The following is a 13270-nucleotide window of genomic DNA, read 5'->3' on the forward strand; positions in this document are numbered from 1 at the left end:
AAAGATACTCAAATGATTGCGAAGGCAGGGCAATGCAAAAGTCAGGGTCCATGCGGTGCTGCAACACGGAAATATTGAGACTATACAGGTAGACCAATCAACACTATTGCACTGGCTGCGCAATTCAGGCTAGATTCGACTTTGACAACTGTTCGTGCGATAGCCTCAGTCTCGCTTCGTTCCGCTTTCTGGCTTGTGTACTTTTCTCCACAACAGTCTTGATTGTATGGGCTTTGAGAATGTTTATGTTTTTCGACCCGATACCAAGTGCTGCCGAAAAAACATTGCGCTGGAATAACTTAACAGATATTGTACATTCTGCTGCGGAACCTTCAACCCTTTCGATTGATCATCAAAGAAGGTCCAAATGCTGTCCAAGCAGTTGTGTTACCAATGCTTCTGTCACTGCACTTGATCAAGCTGAGACGATCGGGAATAATCAGTTTCGCCGCATACCCTGGAACAGTCGCAATCTGTTTTTGGTAGCGAGAGCTAGCTTTGGTTTTTTGTGACGGTTTATGGAGTAAAGAGGTTATGTGTACCACGTGTTTTGGTGCAGTGTTCCTTCTTTTTCCAACGAGCACTTTCTACCTCTGTCTGAACGACAGATACGTCATGTAAACAGACCCTAATGGTCCGGTGAGAGGCAATCACAGAACAACACAATATACTGATTTTACTGCTTCGCGCGATTCCCCCCTGACTCACTGTCTTGCGCAGTTACACCTCCATTTGTTGCAACTACTGCATCATTTTTAGATATTACCGGAAATGCTCGAGTTGCTATTGGAGGAAAGGAACCAAGCCATTGAGCCACTCAAGGGCCAACGGCTGAGAGTTAAAGCTTCCTGGCGGGAAGTGCCTCGGAGCAACGTGTACGATCATATCATCACAAGGATTGGTGGAAACAGTTCGATACATGGGTAGATAGTCGTGCCAGAGTACATACTCTCCTCTCAGAAGATGATGGTTGGGTGGATCAGATATCAGGCTTGTTCTGAACTGATCATGCTTGCATGGAGATACTCTCCAAGGAACTGGGTTCATGATGAATATATTTTAAGCGTACACAGTTTCTGTTACGTTGATTGATTGCATCCAGTGAGTTTTTCGAAGTCCATTCATTATGAATTCTATGTTGGAGAGTCACAGTGATGATGGTAAGGATGCGTTGATCTCACTACTTGCAGAAACCCCCACCTGCACCTGATATAATTACACGACTTTGGAATATAAGCAATTGCCTTTATCTCTTGATCAATAGCAGAAAATAAACATGATTGTCTTGAGCTGTAGCGGCGTGGACCGCTGTAGAATATTGATAGCTACGGTAAACCATAACGTAGGACTATCGGGTGGATACAATACTGCGCTGAGTTGCTATCTTGCTAGAAGAAGACGACGATATACCTGACCTAAAACGTTCAAGTCCAGGATAGTCTGATGTGTGCAACCTCAGGCCTACCGACTGACCGATACCGTAACAGAATTGCACATTGTAGAGACACATGCACGTATTTGATCTATTTCTTTTTCAAAGCCTGTAATCACGCTTAGTTCTTCTTGCCCTCCTTGATACCCTTTAAGAACCCATTATAAGCAGGCTTCTTCTGGTAGTTTTCATCCCACAATAGCGCCGCACCCTCGGTAGCGAACACGCCAGGGATCCACGAGTACTTGTCCGAAATACCCCACACAGTCATGCCAACGCATCGCTTTACAGCGATACAGGACCTTGCGATGCGTTCCCAAGCATCAGCCTGAACTTTCAGCTTCTCAGGAGTAGCAGGGGTGTTCATCCGGACGTCGATCTCGGTGTACACGACATCAACGCCTTCGTTGGCAGTAGCCTTCAGCGCGGCTTCCAGTGTGGCTTGGTCAGGTACTGCACCAGGAGCGGTTGGTGTGGACTCGCTAGCGAGGTGAGCCTGGTACCCGACACCATCGATCCTCACACCATAAGACTTGATGAGCTTGACAATTTTCTTTGCGCCCTCAGTCTTCGCACCGTTGTACTCAAGGTTGTAGTCATTGTAGTACAGCTTGGAGCCTTTAGCATACTTAGCCGCGAGCCGGAACGCGATGGGGATGTACGCCTCGCCGATGGTGTCGAGAAATACGCTCTTCCTGTAGGTACCGTCCTCGTTCAAGGCCTCGTTGACGACGTCCCAGCGGGTGCAAGCTGCCTTCCAGCGACCGGCAACGTTCTTGATGTGGTTCTCCATGATGGAGATTAGCGTCTGGTTGTCGAAACCTCCGCTGGAAACCCAATTGGGAAGCTGGCTGTGCCAAACCAGAGTGTGGCAGTGAATCTGCTGGTCGTACTTCTTCGCAAATGTGACGACCGCGTCACCGCCGGCGAAAGTGAAGTTGTTTCGAGACGGCTCCGTAGACTCCCATTTCATGGCGTTCTCAGGGGTGACAGAGTTGAAGTCCTGGTCAATGATCTCGGGCTCAGCAGGCTCATCCCGGATGGTTAGAGCTGTTCCGATGAAGTCGCGGCCTCGATCACGGTATGCCTTGTACAGGCTGGGCTCCTTCGTCTTGGAGTTGGTTCTGCCAGATATCAGTGATGGTCGTCGTACAGAGAATGAACAAACTGACGGGACTGCCAAGACTGAGCTGGCCAATGCCAGAGATGCGACGATGGTCGAGAGATGCATGTTGGTTCCTTGTCGTTACAAAATGCTTGATGTGCAACAGGAGATGTTCCAGCGATGCCCGTGAGCCCTATATACAAGGCACACCGTCAGGCGACACCCATGACGGAAATTCATCGACCAGGTTGGCGGACACGTTTACCCGGCATCAAAAGGTTATCGAAAGGCGAGGCAAAGCTGATCGAAAGATACGCCCGTCTTGGACCGCGGGTGGAAGCGCGGGTGGGGACGACTTCCTTGGCATTTGATGTCGAAATCTCCGTGGCCAACTTTTCCGCGCAGGTTCAATGTCGGCAAGTCGAGGACATGCTTGAGTGCTCACAGATGGTTGTACCATTGATACCATCCTGCGAGGCGCCTGTCGTTCGAACCTGGGCGTGAGCGATCACGAACCTGGTCTACGGATGCGCGTTTCTGGATGAACGAAGTCCTTCAGCCACTGCATGCACCACTGACTACCCCGTGGGGAGTTTACCCCAGCCGAGACACCTTGCAATCTTGGCTCCAGAGCTCTAAGGCTGATAAGGAAGGTGTTCTGAACGGCTCGTGGGACATTAACCTATTAGCCGGGCGATGTTTTCGCGGATCGAGGTAGGCGTTCCTGCACGGGAGCAAATCAACAATGTTTCACGATCATTACCAACTTGTCCTTAGTCATTCATGCTAGAAGTATACATCGGAAGAAGGCACTTACATGAATACTAGCGGCGATTTTGTGGTTTGAGCCATTGCGCGACACTGAAAATGATTGCAGTCGAGCTCGTGGAACCAATCGACATCCTGGAAAAGTCTGCGTCGGACCAGGATCAACAATCACTAGTAGGTCTACGAACAACTGTTGACTGCCATTATGTACTCTTTCTTATGCTTACCAATACATTTCAAATCACATGGCGAAAATGAACTCCGTGCGCTGTCGTGATATGCGTTATTCATGAGCCCCTCACTAAACTCATGTTCTAGCTTGACACGTGTTGCAAACATGTGGGATTTTGATCAAACTTTCTCTCAGCGTTGCTCCTGTCGCTGCCAGTTTGTTCGACTCAAGATTCGACGACCCATTGTGGTTAAGATGGCGGTCAATGAGAGCTCTGAGTGATTGGAGTCGGGAGGCCGTGTTGGTGCAGCTATGAAATGCAGCCTACATGAGAGAGCCGGTTCCGATGATGCTGGTTACATCTCTGGACGCAAAGATCTGAACGTCGTCTTTTGAGAGGATGGCCACGAGTGGTGTGATGGTAACGACTGAGAGGCAACTTGATATGGTAGCCAAGCCTTGCGAAAGGGCGTACATGATGTTGAATGAAGCGGTGTAGTTTCTGTACACTCCTGCTGCTGCAATGATGATGCATGGTGTGGATTGCTGATAGTGGTTTGTTGACGCGAACAAAGCCAGGGCTGAGGAAATAGAGAAGCGTCGAACGACAACCAAGGTGCCCCTTCCTTTTTGAGTAAGGTCTGGTTTTGCTCAGCCCCACTTTTGTTCTGTCACCACACGCTTCCTCAAGCTCTTGGACACAATACCGCCCACGAATTCTCGTATACAGCTGTACTGTCTCGTACTGTCTCACTTGTAAATAGTACATCAGTGCATTGCGATTCCTTTCGTCCCAGGTGAGCTGAATCAAGCGTAACGCAACCTCCCGGCGGACACCTCGTGATCTCACGGCTTCCGCGCAGGTCCTAGATCATGCAGCCGCAAGGACTTAATATCAAAGGCTACGCCTCTGGAGCTACTCTCCAATCTCGAGACGAAGAAACGAGCGCTTATCGCCTGCAGGCCCTGGAGATGAGCTGATCTGCTTGACATGGCGTAGTTAAGCCCTCAGCCGCATACTGGAGCTGCTCGCGCAAGCGACCCAGGTTCACACTCTTCCTCAGACGGCGCATAGATCGTGACCCCGAACATTCAGCCCGCACTCCTGGCCTATAACACGGCTTGCACAATGGCGTGCTCGAGAGCCTTCCGTCTGCTAACTGCATACAACGTACGACGCCGCAGCTGGTTCGATCGACGACTTCAAGCAGATTTTCGTGACATTTATACTGGACAATAGATGGAGGGCCCTCGAATGTAGCCTTGGAGATGCTTGGCCTTCGTGAGTGGCAGCATCCAGGCTTCTAAATCATTCTTTCTAATCACACTTTACCATCCAGAATTCTGCCTTGCCGAAGATGAAGTTTGATGATGAGGAAGTGTTCCTCATCGGTTTGCACATACACTCCCCAGCCGATCACACGTTTGACGGGTTCCGAAGTAAGTCAGGGAAGCATCTTGTTCACGCAAATCGAGAGGGCGAGCCACGCTCTGTAGTTGGAATTCGCATCGACCCCGGCAAGGCTCCATCAGCGTTCCTTAGCAGCTTACCGACGCCGTTCATTGGATTCAACGAGACCACCGCGTCCTCGACTACTTAACTCAATCTTTTCGAGCCATTGCGCGAAGTATCCAAGTTGACTGAGTTCTGGACATACAAGGGCAGCCTAGCAAGTCCGCCCTGCAAAGAAGGCATCTGGTGGTCTGTTGCACGAAGTATCATGTATATGTATCGAGCAGATGCAGCAGATTTTATATGTTAACACGTACAGTGCAGAGTCGAGCAGCAGGCAAGATGTGTTTGTCCCACCGCGATGGTCTGTGTATTGACAAATGTAGGTGTGGCAGCATGGAATCAACGTCTGGCCTTTATTTCAGCAAATCGATTCCTCACTAAGTCTCTGTGTACATGACCGTTTCGGCAGTGTTCTGCAACAGGATCGTGCGAATATGCTGTCGCCGTGCGCAGCATTTATTCTCCAATCAGCCAGTCAAGGTGGCGCGAGTTCTTGATTATAGACTCAATGTCCAATCATGATCATAGCATAACTTAACACTCACTGCTCACTTAATATTAGAAGCTACATCTTCCGTTTCATACGCCAGCACCAGTCATAATTGAAACTCATTCTCGACACCCTGATAGTGGCCGTTGGAGCGTACCGTGTGTGACGAACGGTTCCGAAAGAGCGATTTGGTCCTCGGCTATTACAGATGAGCTGCTCTACGAGCTTTTAGCCGCACGATGGCTGAACATCATATCCCCGGTCGAAAGCCACTTCTGCCGATGCGCAGCTCGACAGCTAGGTCTTTACAGGCAACGGCTGTGATGAGGCTTGGTTCAACGCAACAACCGGGTTACGTTAAAGTTTGTTCCTGTTCCGCTTAAGCTCGGGTCCTGACTACCTGTTGAAAATTAGTGAGGATGGAGGCTTCAACTAGAAGGGTCGGTCAAGTTTGCAGCCAGGCTAACACATTTCGAAGAATTGTAACGGAACTTAAGGATCGAGTCTCACCCCAAACACTGCCACATCCTACGATAATCTCGAATGAGGCAGTTGACATCAATAACATTTCCCAACCTCCAAGTCGTGCCTTGGTCTCTACGATTTAGGTGAGAGTGCTCCGCTCGCACTGGCAAGTCATAAAGTTCGACGAATGGACGAGAGGCCCACGAACAACATGAATTGGATGTTGATAGGACAGCCGTCCTCCACTCGAGCAAAGTAAGTATCAATAACTTTCGACGACTGGTTGTTATGCGCCTGAATAATGCTGTGGCAAGGTTGGTGGTGTATGCACCATAGTCTCCGCACCTCAAAACACTTTTAAGTACTACTAGGGTTGCTTTGTGGGGCACGAATGGTCTTTGAGGCATTGGACATTTGCGCTTGTGCGCGTTTCATTCTCACGGTAATTTCGACTGATCCAAATGGTAAGGTTACAGAGACGCCGCCATCGCCGCAGACGCAGTGCGTGGGGCCCGTCCCGATTTTTCAGGAAGTAATGTGCGCGCCACGGAACGTTCACAACTCCCCTTTGCTCTGCACGATTCTTAGTTAAGATAGAGCGCGACACTTACTTGGTGGCCAGTACATAAGGCAAACTGTCAGCTCTTTCAGTCAATTCCCCTCTCCGCGTCTTCACGATTGAAATGCTGGTACCGCAGAGCCTCACGGCAACCCATGCAAGGCTGACATGAGCTAGGCCGCATAGGGGTCCTGCTGAAAACCACCCTAGCACAGCTCGTGGCGCAGCGCTGCCACACCTGAAGTTCCGTAGCTGCTCCCGGCGAATCATTGAACAGTACGGCAACTCACATGTACGTTTCTATTTCTCGGATTAGCAAATGTAATGACGATTGTGGTGTACACAGTGATCACCCCGATCCCGCTGGCGCAGCCTGTTGCCTTTCTAGGAACCGGCTCCATCATAACAATAGATCTGTGGTAAGCAGGCACCTACTCGGCCCCTACGCCAGGTACCACGAAGATATCATGTGCATTGGCGAAATGACAGCACACCGTACCGCAGCGGGCTGAGACGATATATAGGATACGGAGTCCACCTTACGATCTTGAAATTCGGACTTCATACACATCATTGTCACCAGCTCCGCCTACAGTATCACTGCCGCCTTGTAGGCAACCAACACGCGGAGGACTTGTCACATCTGACTCAGTGCCTAGATTACCACAACCGTATAAGACGAAAGGAGGCTACCCTGAATCACACTGAATAGAAGAACAAGACGTACAACGGAAGCCCAGCGGGATTCGTAACCCAACATGGACATCAGCACAGAGAAGAATCCTCAAGCACCTCTACGGTTGCTCTCATTGGATGGGGGAGGTGTACGAGGACTCTCCTCGTTGATGGTGCTTCGGGACTTGATGCAGAACATAGCACTAGAAGAGAAACGACTTGGGCGGCGGCCGCAAGGGGACCACGAATCATTGAGACCCTGTGATTATTTCGATCTGTGAGTACAGGATCCAACCCTGCAATGTCCCCGTACTGACCAGCTGCTAGCATTGGTGGTACATCAACAGGCGGGATCATCGCGATACTGCTTTCCCGACTGCGGCTCAATTGCGAGCAGTGTATAGACATATATTTGAAGCTGGCGCAGAAGATCTTCAAGAATGATCGATCGTTCAATGCCTTTGGGATAAAAGTACCGACAGGGGCGACACGATTCTCTGGGGCGATTCTTGCCAATGCGATTAAGTCATCGCTGAAAGAGCTCGGATTCGACGAGGATGAGTTGATGTGGGATAAGGCACTCTTTGAAGAGATCGAAGACACGTCCGAACAGAGGAACAATAGCATCTGGGCGGACATGGTTACTGAAAGCCCAGTAGCGGCTACAAAGAGCCATGGGGCAGCTTTTGTATCAACGACGTCCAACGAGAGCGCCTTCTTGCCGAAGCCATTGCCGCCACGTACCGATACGTGGAAATTTCAGTCACGGCAATCCGTACACCGAAAAGCAAACGCAGCCGGATGTCGAGGCTTTGTCCTTACGTCCTTGAAGAACGCACTGGGTCTTCCTAGAATTTTGTCTACTTATGATCCCAATGACCGGACGACGCGCATATGGGAGGCTTTGCGAGCTACTTCTGCAGCTCCCACGTTCTTCGAAGAGATGCAGTTCGGGACCCCTAAAGTGACATATCTTGACGGCGGTGTAGGGTTCAACAACCCCTGTGCCGAAGTCGACTACGCAGCCAAAGCTCTCTGGGAAGGTCGGTCAATTGGCGTCATTGTCTCGGTGGGCACCGGGCTGCAAAGTCTGTCGAGCGTCAAGAAGATGGCAACATGGTTACCGTTTGGTCTCGGCACGGACATTTCGTTGGCCACTGCACTTGCTGGCATGGCGACGTCGACTGCACGGGTGGACAACGAGATGAGACGCATGTATAACAACAGTGATACCAAATACTACCGCTTTGACGTCGATCGGGGGCTCGCAAACATCAGCCTGGAGCAGTGGATGAAAGAAGACGAGATGGCCTCGCTCACAGAGCAGTACATGCAAGATGGGGAGCAGGTGCGCCGGGCGCGAGAATTTGGCGAGATGGTGGCGAAGCTCTCCGCACTGCCGCCAAGATTCGAAATCCCGCCTGCGCACTTCAGGCTCGGTATCAACGGACACGGGCTCCAAGATGACACCTTCCAGCTTGTACAAGTCGACTTCAAGACCGGTATGCTACTCGGCGCCACCACCCACCTTGGAGAGATGCCGATGTCGCAACTCCGCACGGCATCCCCATCAGGCGAAGGCGGGCTCGCGGTCGACGAGAACGGCGGTTTGCGAAAAGTCTACCCTGTGGCCGCAGACCTAGACCGCGATGGGCGATGCGAAGAAGCGGCGGTATATCAGTGTATCAAAGCTGACAACATCTGCATGCGCAACATCAAAACCGGTATCCCGCCGGGACGGTACAAAGTGCAGTTCGTCGTCGCATTCCACGAGGCCACACACGCACCGCCGCACGACTTGGTGTTCAGTGTTGGTCGGCCTTTCGATGCAAGCACGTTCCAGAGTCGCTTTGTAGACGTCAAGATTACGCCAGACATTGCAGCGGTGCTCCTGCACCCTGATGCTGTGCGTGTACGAGTCGGGAAGATGAGGTACGAGGAGAGCAGAGGGAAGGGGTGGGTTGAGGTTGAGGGCGATGTTGATGTTAATGTCGGGTTGGATGGTGCGCTGGGCTTTATTGTGAGCAAGCGTTTCGAAGAAGGGGTGTTTGTTGACGGGTGGAGCTTTGGGGGTCTGCGGCTTGAGCCCGTATATGGAAGTCAGCCCGTGAGTTCGCCAAGGATACTGACTTGACAGAGCCAGCAATAAAGATTGTTAGATAGAGCCTCACTTATATCGAAGGCTTCAAGCTCTTGTTTTCTTCTAAAGGGGTAAAGGGGTCATGGTAGCAACTTCTTGCATAGAGTGACTCAAACTCTTGAAAGTACTCGCAGCTAGTAGACCAACATAAATCTCAGGAGCTTTTTATTAGCAAAAAATAGCCCCAGAGTGTCTGCAAGGTGGACTCAAAGCACCGCGACCGCAAAAAAAGAAATCCTGGAGAATCTGTAATACAGACGATATTGATGAGGACGAGACTCGAACTCGCGCCACTTTCGTGACCAGGAAGCTCTGCTGAGCATTGCTAAGGAGGAACCTTAACCTGGCGCCATAACTGCGAATTTGTTAGGAAGGTGATGGTGAGAACGCAATGTGCTAAACTTACCCAACTCGGCCACCTCACCCTTATCCAGTTGTGTGACTTGATGACTAACAGCTGAACTACATCAAGAATATCCATGATGCAAATAAGCGAGTGACAAATATAATAAGCAGTGTTGGAGTGTCAAAGCTGCTGATGCGTGGTGTTTGTGTGGAGACGAGTAAAATTTGCGTCTCGCCGAGATGGAGCCAGCAACAGAACTATCCACAGCTCTGCTACTACGCACTTCAGTGTTTGAGGGTTACGTGTCGGAATGCGCAACGCCTCCTCTTACAGCCGTTGGGTCTATATGTCCTATATCCATTGCTTCCTTGGGAGATTTTTCGTTTCCGCAACATGGAAGGTCTACACTCTGGTCTTAGTGACCTCCCGTGCGCCTGTTCGCGGTTCCCGACTTCGTTCGTGTGCAGGAATCACGAGGTGACGGTCAACTGCGCCGTTCGCTCCGCTACACACTAGGATGGGCTACGTAGATCGAACCCGCGTACTGGGCGGCTGCATGTCCAGCGCAGCCGGTCCAATTAATCGCCTTTGCAACGGCCTCACCACTGACCCACTGGAAAGTGTCAGCGACGTGAGCAACTTGTGCTGAGAGCCACTTACCGGACAAGCGAAGTCTAGATTGCGGTGGACAAGCGAAACATTGATCCCGTTGTCCAGAAGGAACGCCAGGTCATCTAGCCACGAGTTCCGAGGGTAATCGCCAATGTCTAGGTATGCTGCCGAGGCCTGAGGTGAGTTGCCCGTCTAGTCGAGCGGCACACCGAGACCGGATTGCACCCACTCGCGGTTCGAAAAGCCTTCGTGAGATGGTGGTGAGGAAGGAGGAGGTAACTGCGTGGTTGTATCGTAGTAATCCAGACCAGAGTATTGTGTGTAAGGACTGAGGATATTCAAACGGCAGAAGGTGTCATCAGCCACGCGCAGGTCATTGACCGTTGCATTGATGCCCTGGTTCTCCGCATTTGACTCGGCAGCTGCCTCGCGGCACGTCTCGATAGGTTGGAGACTCCGGTACAGACTCGACCATCGCCCTGTAAGCTGTCCCATGGACAGCCTCAATACCATAATCGTTGCCGCGGAATGCTTGCTGCGGGTGCCATCTTGACACGGTTGGTAGCGCTGGACAGCATGCTGAGCGCAGTCTTGGGACGGTGCCTGCGAGACTCGATGCGGAAGGAGATGTGGAGGCCAAGTCGAGTTGCACCTCGAGGTAGATAAGGTTCCAACGGTGCAAGCGGGGTGACGCTAGCGGGGGAACCGGAGTTAAGCTCCCAAAATTTCCTAACTCGACTTCAGATCGAACTTCTGCTGCCCACAACGAACGCTTGCAACACGATCACGCTTACCCTTGCTGCTGAGCATCAACCCTCGCAAACCGATTGCGCCAGTTCTCTTCACTGTCTTCCTGATACACTCGCTTCGCTTTTCTTCGCAATGATCCGCAAGCAGGCCCGCGAGCGCCGCGACTACCTCTACCGGCGCGCCCTCACCCTGCGCGACGCCGAGCTCGCCAGCAAGCGCGCCGCCCTCAAGGCCTCGCTCGCTTCAGGCAAGCCGCTCACCAAAGACCTCGCCGACGACGAGGCCCTGCGCGCCGACTTCAAGTACGACGAGAGCCGCGCCGACCGCTCTGTCGAGGAGGAGCTGGGCGTGGACGACGAGTACGCGCAGCTGTCGGGCGTCGTGGACCCGCGCATCCTGGTGACGACGTCGCGCGACCCCTCGTCGCGGCTGGGCACCTTCGCCAAGGAGATGCGCCTGCTGCTGCCGACAAGCGTGCGCCTCAACCGCGGCAACTTGATCCTGAACAACCTCGTCGAGAGCGCCAAGAGCAGCGGGCTCAGCGACATCGTCCTGCTGCACGAGCACCGCGGCACCCCGACCGCCCTGACCGTCAGCCACTTCCCCCACGGGCCCACTGCGAGCTTCAGCCTGCACAATGTCGTGCTGCGCGCCGACATCCCCAACAGCGCCCGCGGCACTGTGTCCGAGTCGTATCCGCACCTCATCTTCGAGGGCTTCGAGTCGAAGCTGGGCAAGCGCGTCGTGCAGGTCCTGAAGCATCTGTTCCCGCCGCGCGAGGCCACGGCCAAGATTGGCAACCGCGTCGTCACGTACGTCTCAACACCGCAACACAAGACATTACTGACACATTTAGGTTCAAGAACATCGAGGACACAATCGAGGTCCGCCACCACGTCTTCGTCAAGACAGGGTACCAGTCGGTGGAGCTGGCTGAGGTCGGGCCGCGGATGAGCATGCGCCTGTTCGAGATCCGGGCAGGCACGCTGGACAACAAGGAGGGCGACGTCGAGTGGCATCTGAACCAGTACACAAGAACGGGGCGGAAGAAGGACTACTTGTGATGTGTTGTTGTGCTCGTGACTGAAAGCTGGATATACCCCAATGAAATGACTTTTCCTGGACGCCTGACAATGCAACTCGTCACTAAATTATGCATCAGCAACCTCCTGACTCGACTGTGTACTCTTCAGAATGCCCCGCCTTGCCTTCCCTTTTCCCTTCTCCTTCCTCTTCTCTTCCTCCTCGCTCAGCAGACTGCCCTCCAGCCTCAGCCCCTTGCCCCTCGCCTTCCCATCCGTTCTCCCGTCGAAGTCTAGCAGCCTCACTCGTAAATCTCCAGCGACCTCCCCATCCTCGCTCACCCACACTCCCTCGTCTGTCTGCTGGGTCCTGAACGTCCAAGTCGGGGGCAGGTGCGTCGCGAGGATGGAGATGGGGAATATGTTCATGTAGGAGAGGGTGATGTGCGTCTTGCTCTGGTGCGTGACGCGCCCGGTGATCCACTTGTTGTGCTTGGGGCGCCAGATCAGGAACGTCGCCGTGGCCCAGAGGAACGGGCTGGAATATTCGTCGACATGGCGCAACAGTACCTCCGCTTCTGTGTCTGTGGATTGCGCCTTGGTGGGCGGCAACGACGAGAGAGAGACATCTTCGTATGCGAGGATGATGCCGCGCGCTGGCGGGAAGTAGGAGAGCAGCAGCGGCGAGAAGACGGACGCGCAGAGGGCGGGCAGTGGTGTTGCGAGCGCGGCGGGCGGAAGCGAGACAAATTGCGAGATGCGTTCCTCGTAGAGGAGGCTGTCGTCGTCTGGTATTGGTGACATGATAGTTCGTATGAGTGGATGCCTCTGGCTGTCTCGAGGATTTGCAAGGAGGGTTGCGGGCGCAATGCGGTTTGCGACAGGATGAGGTTGCTGTCAAGTTGAGGAAAAAGTTGTCGGAGCTTCGACCATAAACGCCGACTGTGGGGCCATGGGGCTGTTGGCGTTCGGGCGGTTTGACCTCTGAGGATTGCAGGTAACCTGTTAGGTCCTCAGCGCCTACCTCTACTTCTTCCATAGGTTAGCCTCTAAAAGCTAGTATAATAATACTACCCTATCCTTTTTCATAGCCTCTACTAACGCCTCTAGGACTTCCACTATCTACTTGATTTTTGCTACATCTTTAACTCTTTTTACTATCTCTAAGTGCTTCTCTACTATATTATAGTTATCCTATTAATTAAATACTAGTAGTTT

General features: G+C 52.4%; 6 protein-coding genes across 6 annotated transcripts; 3 read left to right on the plus strand and 3 right to left on the minus strand.

The window, feature by feature from the left end:
* Positions 1–1483: 1483 nt before the first annotated feature.
* BU25DRAFT_215403 (glycoside hydrolase family 10 protein) lies at positions 1484–2870 on the minus strand. The gene is made up of 2 exons (XM_033701251.1): positions 2605–2870; positions 1484–2556 (listed from the first exon to the last, which is right to left on the minus strand). Exons 1-2 carry the CDS (start codon positions 2661–2663, stop codon positions 1554–1556), a joined length of 1062 nt encoding a protein of 353 aa, XP_033556300.1. The 5' UTR covers positions 2664–2870; the 3' UTR covers positions 1484–1553.
* A 1754-nt stretch (positions 2871–4624) lies between these two features.
* BU25DRAFT_215429 (uncharacterized protein) lies at positions 4625–5558 on the plus strand. The gene is made up of 3 exons (XM_033701252.1): positions 4625–4759; positions 4818–5267; positions 5317–5558. The coding sequence occupies exon 2, from the start codon at positions 4836–4838 to the stop codon at positions 5076–5078; it is 243 nt and encodes an 80-aa protein (XP_033556301.1). The 5' UTR covers positions 4625–4759; positions 4818–4835; the 3' UTR covers positions 5079–5267; positions 5317–5558.
* A 1342-nt stretch (positions 5559–6900) lies between these two features.
* Positions 6901–9519, plus strand: BU25DRAFT_415468 (FabD/lysophospholipase-like protein). Its single transcript, XM_033707546.1, has 3 exons — positions 6901–6926; positions 7032–7459; positions 7510–9519. Exons 2-3 carry the CDS (start codon positions 7266–7268, stop codon positions 9314–9316), a joined length of 2001 nt encoding a protein of 666 aa, XP_033556302.1. The 5' UTR covers positions 6901–6926; positions 7032–7265; the 3' UTR covers positions 9317–9519.
* An 832-nt stretch (positions 9520–10351) lies between these two features.
* Positions 10352–10947, minus strand: BU25DRAFT_215447 (uncharacterized protein). Its single transcript, XM_033701253.1, has one exon. The coding sequence runs from the start codon at positions 10791–10793 to the stop codon at positions 10473–10475; it is 321 nt and encodes a 106-aa protein (XP_033556303.1). The 5' UTR covers positions 10794–10947; the 3' UTR covers positions 10352–10472.
* Positions 10948–11162: 215 nt separating this feature from the next.
* BU25DRAFT_403088 (Brix-domain-containing protein) lies at positions 11163–12136 on the plus strand (the record flags this gene model as incomplete). Its single annotated transcript, XM_033705066.1, has 2 exons — positions 11163–11842; positions 11887–12136. The coding sequence occupies 2 exons, from the start codon at positions 11163–11165 to the stop codon at positions 12092–12094; spliced, it is 888 nt and encodes a 295-aa protein (XP_033556304.1). The 3' UTR covers positions 12095–12136.
* On the minus strand, positions 12137–12936 carry BU25DRAFT_415470 (uncharacterized protein). Its single transcript, XM_033707547.1, has one exon. The coding sequence runs from the start codon at positions 12854–12856 to the stop codon at positions 12182–12184; it is 675 nt and encodes a 224-aa protein (XP_033556305.1). The 5' UTR covers positions 12857–12936; the 3' UTR covers positions 12137–12181.
* Positions 12937–13270: the final 334 nt, after the last annotated feature.

This window comes from Macroventuria anomochaeta, assembly GCF_010093625.1.
Source record: "Macroventuria anomochaeta strain CBS 525.71 unplaced genomic scaffold BU25scaffold_47, whole genome shotgun sequence".
NCBI classification, from domain to species: Eukaryota; Fungi; Ascomycota; class Dothideomycetes; order Pleosporales; family Didymellaceae; genus Macroventuria; species Macroventuria anomochaeta.

Excerpts from the sequence above, each read along its gene's own strand:
- BU25DRAFT_415470 (XM_033707547.1), bottom strand. The coding sequence starts at position 12,856 with ATGTCACCAATACCAGACGACGACAGCCTCCTCTACGAGGAACGCATC.
- BU25DRAFT_215447 (XM_033701253.1), bottom strand. The coding sequence starts at position 10,793 with ATGGTATTGAGGCTGTCCATGGGACAGCTTACAGGGCGATGGTCGAGT.
- BU25DRAFT_215403 (XM_033701251.1), bottom strand. The coding sequence starts at position 2,663 with ATGCATCTCTCGACCATCGTCGCATCTCTGGCATTGGCCAGCTCAGTC. Across the intron at positions 2,557-2,604 it reads AGCTCAGTCTTGGCAGTCCC|AACCAACTCCAAGACGAAGG; the intron begins GTCAGTTTGTTC and ends GATATCTGGCAG.
- BU25DRAFT_215429 (XM_033701252.1), top strand. The coding sequence starts at position 4,836 with ATGAAGTTTGATGATGAGGAAGTGTTCCTCATCGGTTTGCACATACAC.
- BU25DRAFT_415468 (XM_033707546.1), top strand. The coding sequence starts at position 7,266 with ATGGACATCAGCACAGAGAAGAATCCTCAAGCACCTCTACGGTTGCTC. Across the intron at positions 7,460-7,509 it reads CCCTGTGATTATTTCGATCT|CATTGGTGGTACATCAACAG; the intron begins GTGAGTACAGGA and ends ACCAGCTGCTAG.